Source organism: Pinus tabuliformis, chromosome 8, assembly GCF_031772625.1.
Source record: "Pinus tabuliformis cultivar Carrire ecotype Pingquan chromosome 8, CPIR1, whole genome shotgun sequence".
Classification (NCBI taxonomy): Eukaryota; Viridiplantae; Streptophyta; class Pinopsida; order Pinales; family Pinaceae; genus Pinus; species Pinus tabuliformis.
Window position 1 is genome coordinate 529,485,730 of NC_142294.1, and position 13,219 is coordinate 529,498,948.

Below are 13,219 nucleotides of genomic sequence, written 5' to 3' on the forward strand. Positions count from 1 at the left end.
TCTTGAAATCAAACCTACCAAGCTGATCAAAGGTCAGGGATTGGCAAAACTGATGGTAGAATCTAATTTCCATGCACTTGATATAAATTTCATAGTTGAACTGGATGAACAGGAAGAGTAGGCAACTCCACCGGTATCAAAATCCTTTGCTACCTCTCCGTGGTATGAAGACATTGTCTTTGTGCTGCAAAATTTACAAGCTCCTCCAAGTTTGACTAAAACTAAAGCCAGATTTCTTAAATTAAAGGCTATGAGATTTTGTATTTTGGATAATAATGTGTATTGGAAAGATGCAGGAGGAATTTTACTTAACTGTGTGCTAAAAGATGAAGCAGATAAACTTATGCAAGAATTCCATGAAGGAGATTGTAGAGGATACTTGTACTGGAAGATTGGCCCACCTTGTTTGCAGATGTCCATAGGAAAGTCACCACATGTCATCAATGCCAAATCTTTGAAGGAAAAAGAAAATTGTTACCCCTACCCTTGAAGCCCATATCAGTTGAAACTCCTTTCCAGCAATGGGGTTTGGATTTCATTGGAGAAATACATCCCAGATCCTCAATCCAACATAAATGGATTCTTACAACCACTGATTATTTCATAAAAATGATTGAGGTTATACCTACAAGACAAGCCACAGATGTAGTAATCATTAAATTCATGGAAGGTAACATTCTTACTAGATTTGGATGCCCAAATAAGATTATTACTGATAATGCAGCTGCATTCAAATCAAAGAAGATGGTGGACTTTTGCAACAAGTACAACATAAGATTGGGTCACTCTACTGCCTATTACCCACAGGGAAATGGGTTAGCAAAGTCTTCAAATAAAAGTTTGGTTAATATCATTAAGAAGTTATTGCAGGATAACAAAAAGTCTTGGCATAATAAATTAATCAATGCTTTGTGGGCAAACAGGGTTAGTACTAAAAAGTCTATTGGTATGTGTTAAAATTGGCAACTAGGGCCAAACTCCATGTGGGTCATCTTATTTATGGCAGCTGATATTTTTCCTTGATTTCTCTCGTCGAGAGGTGTAGGATTGATCTAACGATCATCCCATTCCGACAAGTATTTATGGAGATATGAATTTATTTGTAATTACTTGACAAATTGTCAAGGTCGGCGAACAGCTAAATGTGTGGCACACATGTTCAACATCTCATATAAATACAAGATAGGTGGAGGCATTATTTCACCATCTCATCTCACTCATTCTTCTCTCTCTCTCCTTAGCATTGGGTTAACAAGGAGCAGCCAACGTGGGAGAAGAAGGACGCAGCAAGGAGGCAAGGAAGATGCAGTTTAGAGGATGCAGAAGCAATAGGTCATCTCTTTGACCAGCGTGGGCAATTCAGGGCTGTGGTTTTGGTGTGGCTGCCTCTCCTAGGCAGGCCGCAAATTCTGGCACAAAAACCAAGGCATTCTGACCTACAGTTTGACCAAGGTTGACTGCCCTAGTTTGGGGCAGCAAGCTGATTACAGTTGACTGTTGTTTGACTGTGTTTTTGGGGTTGTTTGAGGGCTGCTTCTTCTTGCTGTTGGAGGACTATACGACCAGGAAATTGACTAAACATATTGAAGGTCAATTTCACCTTGTTTAACCAGATTTGACTTTTCTGGTTAGGGTTTACTGCTGCTATCATAAAATTACAGATTTCTGAATTTGTACTATTTCTCTCTGCTGAACTATTGAAGATTAAAGAAGAATTGATCAAAGGGTTTCCCCGCATTAGGGTTTGTCCCTGGCTAGCTGCCACATCTTGTGTCTCTTTTCTTGGCTTGTTTTATGTCGATCTATTAATGTTCTATCTGCAATTTACTTTATGTTTATGTGATTGCTAAACAGTGGTTGATAAGAAGAATTGAAGTAAATTGCTCTAAGCATAGAACATACCATAAATTAACATGGTACCGAAGCTGAGGTGAAGACAAAGCCCAAGCAAGAACAAGAGCAAGAGCAATCACCGAAGGCTGTTGAAACAATCTCAAAGACTTCATGGGGTCCTCATCACATTTTCCCGCTGAAGACAAGCTCCGTGAGAAGTCTGACTATCATGGATGGAAGATGTCTGTCGATCTGACATTAGAAAAGCGGGAAGTGTTGGACCATGTGAGAGGCAGAATCGTTGAGCCTCCATCAAATGCATTTGTTGCTGCTAGGAACAAGTGGACCAGGGGAGAAGTCAAAGCAAAGAAGATCATCCGGGACTCTATCGACAAGCGCATGGTGGCCTATGTTTCCGAGCTGACCACCTCTAAGGAAATTTACGATAGACTGGTAAGTTTATTTAAAGTTAATGATGCAAATCAAATTATGTTCCTTAAGAATAAGCTGAAGGAAATTAAGAAGGGCAAAGATGAGAGTATGCAAGCCTACTTGTTAAGGATCATCGAGATCAAGAATGATCTCCTATCAATTGGGGAAGTCATTCCTGATAGGGAACTGACCATCACAACTCTTGAAGGACTTCCATCTGAATGGTATATATTCAAAACCACTCTTCTCAACAATAATGTAATTCCTAGATTTGAGGAATTGATGGCGAGATGCATTCAAGAAGAGACAAGGATGGAAGAGCAAGAAATGCCTGCACTTAGAGGCAATCCCACTGCTTTCTCCTCTCATGCTAAAAGGAGAAACTATTCCGGGTCTAAATCTAAAGGAAAGGTCGGATCAAAGGGTGGAAGAAAAGGAAGATGTTACAGTTGCAACAAAATGGGCCACTATGCGAGGGAGTGCCCTGATAGAAAGGACACACATCATGATGACGATCAAAATCACTCCCGAGGCAATCAAAGGAATGGCAGGTTCAATGGCAAAGGAAAGAGGAATGTCGGAAATCAAGAAAGTGGTCAACCCTCCAAGAAGGCAAGAAACTCCAGGTATGAATCTAACGTTGTTAATAATAAGCAAGATGAATATTATTTACCAGCGGCCCTCTCTACTATCGCTCCCCTGAACTCGCTGGGAAATCGGCTTATTGATAGCGGTGCCTCAAGGCACTTCACTGGTTACAAAGAAGCTCTCCTTAACCTGATAGAGAAGGAGACCAACCTGGAAATTGTTCTTTGGGACAACTCCAAATATCCTGTGAAAGGCATAGGGAATGTCACTCTTCAATTGCATCAGGGTAATACAATTCATTTGCAAGAAGTCCTATATGGACCTCATCTCAAAAAGAACCCGGTGTCCATTTCGGCGATGGAAGACAAAGGCTAATAGGTGGCCTTCATCGATGGCAAGGTACATGTATGGAAAAAGAATTTTAAAGATGCTTTCACTCTTGGGTTTCGAGTTGATTCATTATATTAGGTCGGAGGAAGTCCATTAGGTGTCATGTCTTGTGACACATCTCTTTGATCCGAACTATGGCATCGGAGGTTTGCTCACCTTCATTATAAAGCTCTACCCGATGTGAGACAAATGGTGACTAGGATGCCTAAGTTCAAAGTAGAGCAAGAAGGCATATGTCCAGGATGTGCCGAAGGAAAGCTCAAAAGGGGACCATTCCCCTCAAGCCATAGCAAGACCTCCAATATATTGCAGTTGGTTCACTCAGACATATCTGGTATGATTCTTGTGAACTCCTTGGGAGGATATTTATATTACCTCACTTTTACAGATGATTATTCTCGCAAGACATGGATATACTTCTTGAAAAAGAAGGATGAAGCGTTCTCCTGGTTTCGTCACTTCAAAGCCTTGATCGAGAATCAAACCGAAAAGAAGATCAAGATCTTAAGGACTAATAATGGGACTGAGTATGAATCCAATGAGTTCCATGACTTTGCAAAGCGGCTGGCATTAAGAGGGAGACTATAACACCATATACTCCTGAGCAGAATGGTGTGGCAAAAAGGAAGAATCGTACAATTGTGGAAGTTGTCCGTGCTATGCTCTATGATCAAAGGCTTTCGTTATGTTCAAAACCGATGCCCTCATCAAGCAATAGATTCCAAGACTCCCGAAGAGATGCTCACTAGTAAGAAACCTGACATATCTCATTTTAGAATTTTTGGAAGTCCTGTATATTCTCATGTGCCAAAAGAGAAAAGGAATAAATTGGGTGCATCTGAAAAGAAAGGAATCTTCGTAGGCTATAGAGAAAATACTAAGGGCTATAGAATCTATGTGGCTAGTCAAAGGGAAGTCAAGATTAGCCATGATGTCACCTCTGACGAAGATGTGGCTCTTAGCAAAATTGACAATCTTCCTATGCTAGGGAAATCTGGAGAAGCTGACACCAGGAAACCGGAGGAAAAGGAAGATGAGACAATGCCCGATGTGGAAGAACCTATGGATCCTATTGATCCCCCTCTGCAAGAGCCTTCCTCTTCTAGGAAGAGGCCTTCATGGTTGAGGGGGTCACTTGATGATGGCGAAGGACACGTTGCACCCAAGGGGACTTTCCAGGAAAGTAAGAAGTCGGCCAAGTATCAGGGATACTTGACCATCATGAGCACGATCATCCAAAATGAGCCTTCATCATTTGCAGAAGTTGTCAAGCATCAAGTTTGGAAGGATGTTATGGCTGAGGAATATGAGTCCATCATGAAAAACGATGTCTAGGATGTGGTCCCCAGACCCCAAGAGTCAAGACAAAACAGTTGTCACTTCGAAATGGCTTTATAAGATAAAGCATGGAGCTGATGGAAGTGTTGAAAAGTATAAGCCTCGTTTTGTTGCTCATGGCTTCTCTCAGAAGGAAGGCATAGACTATGATGAGATATTTGCACCTGTTGCCCGATACACCACAATCCGCTTGATCATAGCCCTTGCTGCTTCGCAAGGATGGAACCTACATCAGATGGATGTCAAGACCACATTCTTGCATGGTTCGATCAAAGAGGAAGTCTATGTGGAACAACCCAAAGGATTTGAGATTCATGATAGGAAATCTCACGTGTGCAAGTTGAAGAAAACCCTCCATGGGTTGAAGCAAGCACCCCGAGCGTGGTATGAGAGGATCGATAGCTACTCGATGAAGTTGGGATTCACTAGGAGTGAAGCCGACTCTAACCTTTACTTTAAGGTTGAAGATGACAAACCTCTCATACTGGTGTTGTACATTAACAACCTCTTTCTGATAGGTGCAGACCCTCTCATTCACAAATGTAAGAGGGAGTTGGCTTCTGAGTTTGAGTTGAAGGACCTAGGACTGATGCACTATTTCCTAGGACTGGAAGTCTGGCAGAAGCCAGGGGAGATTATCCTATCTCAGGGAAAATATGTGGTGAAGATATTGGAGAGATTTGGTATGGTGGACTGCAAGCTCGTCACTACCCCGATGGAGCTTGACTTCAAGAAGTTAAGCGGTAGTGCTGCCGAACCTGTTTTACAAAATGCTACCGAGTATCGTCAACTCATTAGAGCATTCATGTTCTTGGAGAACTCCCGTCCGGATATATGTTTTGCAGTCAACACGTTGAGTCAACACATGGTTGAGCCTCACCACACACATTGGATTGGTGCCAAGAATCTGTTGAGATACCTTCATGGCACAATCATTCATGGGTTGAGATACACTGCCAGAGATGTGAGACTACATGGATATACCAATTCTGATTGGGCAGGTAGTGTGGTGGACGAAAGAGCACTTCCGGGTGTTGTTTCTCTTTGGGACCTCTACCTAGATATCCTAGATGAGTAGGAAGCAGAAGTCGGTGGCTTTGAGCACCGCTGAGGCAGAGTACATTGCTGCGAGTATGATCTCTTGTGAGGCGTCTAGTTGTGGAAGCTCTTCAGTGAGTTGTTTGGATTCACATTGGATACTATTGTGATCTTGTGTGACAACCAGAGCGGGATTCGTTTATCAGAGAATCATGTATTTCATGATCGCTCCAAGCATATCGATATCATGTACCACTATATCCGGGATATGGTGTAGCGGGGAGCAATAAGGCTCCAACATATCGGTACAGATGAGCAAGGCATCGACATTTTGACGAAGCCCACGGGAAAGGTCAAATTCTTGACTTTCTGAGAACGACTTGGTGTCGTTGAGAGACCCTCTTATGAGGGTCGTGTATGATACATACATTGAGCTCTGGGAGCTCCAAGGGGACGCGGGGTACTTCTTGGAGCGACATACGACCACAGGGCAACTCACCCTCCCCTAGTGGTGCGCTATGTACAGGGTGAAAGGTTCAACCTTCCCCTATGATACCCCGTGGCGACTTTGGGACGGGATGATTAGTTCTCCTGTCGAGGCATCCTACCCATGCAGTCTGGGACTCATGGGAAGTACCTCTCATCTGATCAATGAGTAGGGAAATGGGGTTAGGGACCATTAGCAGTACTATTGATGGACGCATTGTTGTATCTATCGTACTCCCTATGCTAGGATGACCTCCATTGATCTGGGATCAATGATACTGATCTGGGATCAGTGAGAGTGGCGTGACACACTTTGAGATTGACTTCGAGTCAGTGGAGGATGGTATGATACATCCTCGATCATTTCTTCTTCTTCATAGTTCAGCAGAGCAGAGCCGAGCAGTGTAGGGCATTGCATTTGATGGTAGAGATAGTACCGACGGTCAGACGGATTAGTAGATGGAGTTCTCCCTAGTTGAGAGGGAGTGTTAAAATTGAAAACTAGGGCCAAACTCCATGTGGGTCATCTTATTTATGGCAGCTGATATTTTTCCTTGATTCCTCTCGTCGAGAGGTGTAGGATTGATCTAATGATCATCCCATTCCGACAAGTATTTATGGAGACATTAATTTATTTGTAATTACTTGACAAATTGTCAAGGTCGGCCAGCAACTAAATGTGTGGCACACATGTTCAATATCTCACATAAATACAAGATAGATGGAGACATTATTTCACCATCTCATCTCACTCATTCTTCTCTCTCTCTCCTTAGCACTGGGTTAACAAGGAGCAGCGAACGTGGGAGAAGAAGGACGTAGCAAGGAGACAAGGAAGACGCAATTTGGAGGACGTAGTAGCAACAGGTCATCTCTTTGACCAGCGTGAGCAATTCAGGGTTGTGGTTTTGGTGTGGCTGCCTCTCCTAGGCAGGCCGCAAATTATGGCACAAAAATCGAGGCATTCTAACCTATGGTTTGACCAGGGTTGACTGCCCTAGTTTGGGGCAGCAAGCTAATTACAATTGACTGTTGTTTGATTGTGTTTTGGGGGTTGTTTGAAGGTTGCTTCTTCTTGCTGTTGGAGGACTATACGATCGGGAAATTGACCAAACATATTGAAGGTCAATTTCACCTTGTTTGACCAGATTTGACTTTTCTCGTTAGGGTTTACTGTTGCTGTCATAAAATTACAGATTTCTGAATTTGTACTATTTCTCTCTGCTGAAATATTGAAGATTAAAGAAGAATTGATCAAAAGGTTTCCCCGCATTGGGGTTTGTACCTGGCTAGCCGCCACATCTTGTGTCTCTTATCTTGGCTTGTTTTTTGTTGATCTATTAATGTTCTATCTGCACTTTACTTTATGTTTATGTGATTGTTAAACAGTGGCTAATAAGAAGAATTGAAGTAAACTGCTCTAAGCATAGAACATACCATAAATTAACAGTATGTCTCCATTCCAATTAGTTTATGGGATAGATGTTGTTTTCCCCTCATCCCTAGGAATCCTTGTTCTCAAATTACTGCAGGAGTCACAAGCTGAGCCTAATGATTTACAAAGGAGGATAAACCAAACCATACAACTGCAACAATCAAGAGAAGAAGTTTACAATAAAACCCAAGTCATCCAAGAGAACATCAAAAAGATTTATGATAGAAGAACTAAAGTTGATGATTTTCAATTAGAAGACATTGTACTAAAGTGGGATTCAAGAAACGAGGATAAAGGTAAGCATGGTAAGTTTGATAATCTGTGGAAGGGACCATATAAAATTGATGCTTACAGAGGAAACAATGCATTTTTCCTAAAAGACATGTCTGGAGCACAACTGCCTAGTGGACCTGTAAATGGTAGAATGCTCAAACATTACTTCCCTCAAGGATAAATTACTTTTCACTCAAATCATTGTGAATATCATTCTATTTTTCTACTATCAGTGTGGGTGGCTTACATCAGAAGTTAAAGCCCGAGGTGAAGACCATAAGCTTTTGATGAGTTGTTGCCATATCTACAACGATAACAGATTAATTCAGATGCAAAATAAAGACTCAAGACAATGGACCAAGGCTACTGATCTACTAGATTCTTGACACCTCACAAGGAGGATCTCATCCCTAGTTGGAGCCACTGTTAGGGTCCTATAATTCATAGCATTAAATGATGATTGGTTATTATCTTTCAGTTGTTAGAAATTGTAAATAATATTGTATTGTACAAACGATTTACAAAAAAATGATGATGAAAAAGGGGATAAAAAATGTATATGAAAAAAGAAAACTAGAATAAAGAAAAAGAAAAAAAAAAGAATGAAAAAACCCCAAAAAAGAAAAATATGTAATCAATGAATGAATTGAATTGATTTACATGAGCAAATGAAGCTCAATAAGTAATACAGAGATATTTATAGAAATAGAAACATCAAGTTTCTATTAGGAAATAGAAACAACCAATTTCTTCTAAGAAACTGCTAAAAAGATAAAACTAGAAACAACTGATAAGAATGAGCATTAATCACTAGATAGCATTATTCTAATACCCTCCCTTAATGCTCAATCTATTTACAACACCGATAGACCCTCTGAATTTTACAAACTTATCAGGACCAAGAGGCTTAGTGAAGATGTCGGCGGGCTGCTCCGTTGTGGGAACATATCGCAACTGAATGGATCCGTCTTCAACACGCTGGCGAATGTAGTGACAATGAGTTTCTACATGCTTTGTTCGTTCATGAAAGACTGGATTCTTGGCAAGTTTGAGCACTCGCTGATTATCACAGAACAAGGGAGTAAGACCTGTCTGGAAAACATGCATATCCACAAGCATACGTCGAAGCCAAATTGCCTCACAAGATGCCTTAACTGCTCCCCGATACTCTGCTTCTGTTGAGAAAAGAGCCACTGCCTGCTGCTTCTTACTAGTCCAAGTGACAGCACCGGATCCTAGACTAAACACATACCCAGTTGTAGATTTACGGTCATCAACTAAACCGACCCAGTCCGAATCTGTGTAACCACTGAGTATAGGATTGGAACTTCGAATGTACAGAAGTCCATAATCAGGAGTGCCATGCACATAACGCAGCACACGCTTCGCCGCTATCCAATGATCAGTCTTAGGAGCTGACATGAAGCAGGAAATGTAGCTCACTGTAAAACTGATGTCAGGTCTAGTGCCAGTAAGGTAGATAAGGTTGCCCACTAATTGCCTGAATAAAGTTTCATCCACAAGGGGTGAGGATGACTGAGCTGAAAGTTTGAGCCCTGGTTCCATAGGAGTCGTGGCAGGTTTGCAATCCTGCATTCGGAATCTGTCCACAAGATTTCTGGCATACTTGGACTGAGAGAGAAAGATGTTGTTCTCAGTCTGCCAGACTTCAACCCCCAAACAATAATGAAGAAGTCCTAAATCTGTCATATCAAAAGTGCTGCACAAATCCTGTTTGATCCCATGGATCAAATGTGTTGAGCTGCCAGTAATGATAAGGTCATCCACATAGACAACCACAAATAGAATATCATCACCAGTATGCTTGATATACAGGTTTGCATCAGATGGACTCCACTGAAAACCATGATTTGTGAGGTACTGATCAATTTTCATGTACCAAGCCCGAGGAGCTTGTTTCAGACCATAGAGTGCTTTGACCAATCTACAGACTTTCTGCTCTTGATTGACAACCTTGAATCCTGGAGGCTGCATCATGTAGACTTCTTCCTATAAGTCACCATTCAGAAAAGCACTCTTTACATCCATCTGATGGACTTTCCAATTGAACTGAGCTGCTAAGGCAAGGACAAGCTGTATGGTACTCATCTTGGCTGTAGGAGCAAAGGTCTCCTCATAGTCAATGCCTTCCTTCTGTGAGAACCCTCGAGCTACAAGGCGAGCTTTATACTTGTCTAGGGTTCTGTCTGCTTTGTATTTCATTTTATACACCCATTTGCAACTAATGGGCTTTTTCCTTGCAGGAAGATCAGAAAGGGTCCAAGTGTGATTCTTCTGAAGACTCTAGAATTCAACTTCCATAGCCTGTTCCCACTCAGGTGTACCCTTAGCCTTTGAATAGGTTTGAGGCTCAAAAATACTGTGCAGGTTAGCCATAAGAGCAAAATTTACCGTACATTGTTGTTTGCTCTTATGTCTAGAAGTTCTACCTTCAAGGAGCTCATTATCCCAGAGATCACCAATGGTTTTAGCCCACCATTTAGGCCGGAGAGTAGAGGAACCAATATTAGGAGGAGATGAAGAAGGCTCAGGAACAATAGGAGCAGCAAGAGGAGGGTTATTTTCCAGAGGAAGCTCAGGTAGTGCATCATCAAATACTGATGCTGCATCATCCCTCCCATCAGGTGGACCTACCAGAAGAAGAACACTATGAGGTTGATCCTCAGAACACTGCTCAGAAGGAGGAGACTGAAAGAATCCTCTGTCTTCATCAAATACTACATCACGACTGAAGCTAAGACGACCAGAGGCTATATCTATCAACCTATAGGCCTTGTGATGATCATTGTACCCTGTCATCATGAGTTTCTAGCTTTTGGAATCCAACTTAGAGCGCTTAGCAGCTGGAATCCAAACATATGCAACTGAGCCAAATACTTTTAGGTGACTGATCTTAGGCTTACGGCCAGACCAAACCTCTTCGGGAGTCTTCCCCTTAACAACCTGAGTAGGTGATCGGTTAAGAAGATAGACAGTAGTAAATACTGCTTCAGCCCAGAATTTGTTCGGAACATTCCTGTGTTGTAACATGGAACGAGCCATTTCAACAACCGTACAGTTGCGGCGTTCGACAACACTATTCTGCTGAGGAGTGTAGGGTGTAGTTAACTGACGTTTGATGCCATGAGTATCACAAAAGTTGGAGAAAGCAGAAGAACAAAATTCCCCCCCGTTATCTGTCCTAAGAGTTATGATATTACAGCCAGACTCTTTTTCAACTAAGGATTTAAACTTCTGAAAGATACTAAATACATCATATTTATATTTTAGAAAATACACCCACATCTTTCTACTGAAATCATCTACAATAAGCAAAAAATATTTACAACCAGTAATAGAAGATGTATGCATAGGACCACAAATATCAGCATGAATTAACTGGAGTACCTTAGATGCGCGCCAAGATTCTCCATCCTTGAATGAAGACCAATGTTTCTTGCCAGCTTGACAGGCGCCGCATACTCCCAACTGCTGAGTCTAAATATCAGGTAACCCTAACACAAGTCCCTCCCGAGAGAGATGAGAGAGATACTGCATGTTTAGATGCCCATATCGTTGATGCCATAGAGTGCTGATAGGAGAAACACGAGCTGCTAGAGCTACTTCTCGAGAATCTCCAATGTCAAGAAGCCTGTATAGACCATGATCCTCTAGGCCAACAGCAACCGTAAGACTAGTGCCCCTGTCGATAATGGACCACTTGTGCGCACTGAACACTACATCAAGCTGAGGAGAGTTCCTCATAATCTCGCTGACAGACAGCAGATTAATTTCCATACCAGGAACATAGTACACATTCAGGAAGATGAGTGTGCGCCCACCAGACTGGATCTGAACTGTACCTTTGCCAACCACTGTGTACTCTTCACCTCCGCCAAATACCACAGAATCACTGAAAGATGAGAAGTCAATAAACCAATCATGCCTGTGAGAGAAATGGCATGATGCACTAGAGTCAATGTACCAGGCAGAAGACGGGACATGATCTGAAGACCTTTTAGCCATAAAGGCGTAAAAGGCAGATTTTGTCTGCTCGGAATGTTCTGCAACATTCGCTGTCTGATGGGGCCCTCCCTGTTTCTTCTGTTCAGAAGCAATCCTCTGTTGGCAATCTTTCTTCATGTGGCCGAACTTGTGACAGTAATTACACTGCACATTTTTCTTCCTAGCAGGATCAAAAGGCTGAGAAGAACCTTTCTGCTGAAAGGACTGAGAGGACTGATATTTGGCAGCAAAAGCATTTTCTGAGGAGGTTGATGAAGCACCACTACCAAACTGTTGTTTCCAACGATCCTGTTGCATGAGTTTGGTGCATAACTCTGGAAACTTCAGATCAACATTAGTGGAGGTAATGTTGAGTGTTTCTATGAAGTGCTCATAAGATTGTGGTAGACTTTTCAGAGTGATTACTACCATATCTTCTTCCTCCATGGTCTGACCAATGGCTTCGAGCTGATCTCGAATGTCTTTAATCTTGTTAAGATGTTCCTGTAAAGACATATGTTCGTCCATCATGATGGAGAACAACTGATTCTTTAGAAAGAAAGCTCTACTCTTGTCCGATGTCTCGTGTAATTCCTTCAAATGTTGCCAAATTTCGGCAGCTGTCTTGCTGGAAGGAATATGTGGTCATTGATCATCAGTCACTGACAGTTTGAGAAGCATAACAGCCTCTCGATTTCGATCATCAAACTTATCTTGATTTGTACCAGGTGTACCAGGACTGAGCTCTTTGCCCAAAACAAGCTGGTCAAGACACCTATACTAAAAAATGGTCAACATTCGTTGTTTCCAGATGTTATAATTGGTGCCATTAAAGCGCTGACTGCCTTCCAACATCAGATTGGTTAGTGAGGCCATCTGCACGTTTCCCAAGACACAGAAAACAAAAAACAATCCGGTACAGATTTCAATGCTTCGATACTCGGAAAAAATTTGCTAATTTAAACCCTAAGCACAGAAAATTCGCCCTTACAAATGCGATATTTTCAGGACTGAAAACGGCTTCAATATTTAAGCCTGATAAAATCCGCAAACTTTGCCCGATGCAACCAATTTCTCTCAATAATTCAAAGTTCAGGCTAAACAGTGGAATTGCAGCCCTGCAAAGCTTCAAGAATTCAAAAACTTTATAATACCACAGCCAAACAGCAGAATCTCCACAATAATCTTCAGAAAACAAAAGATTCGTCCCTGCAAAAGCGAATTTCTCAAAAAATGCAGAAACTCGACTGCTCTCTGTTTCGGATTCGGATGTTGTCGGCTGGGCGGCAGAGAAGTAGGACGTCGTAGAGATTGTATTTGACGGCCACCCTCCAGGTTGGTTATTTTAAAGTGGTACCAAATGCTCTTTCCACTTGGAATAAAAAATCCAATTTTTCCACC

General features: G+C 41.9%; 1 protein-coding gene across 1 annotated transcript in view; it reads right to left on the bottom strand.

The window, feature by feature from the left end:
- Window positions 1-506: 506 nt before the first annotated feature.
- LOC149236486 (tRNA (carboxymethyluridine(34)-5-O)-methyltransferase-like) overlaps window positions 507-13,219 on the bottom strand; it is a 130,706-nt gene continuing 117,993 nt past the window's right edge. Inside the window, exon 4 of the mRNA XM_089372405.1 lies at window positions 507-625. Coding sequence (XP_089228531.1) covers window positions 562-625 — 64 coding nt within the window. The 3' untranslated portion in view covers window positions 507-561. The remainder of the gene's footprint in view (window positions 626-13,219) is intronic.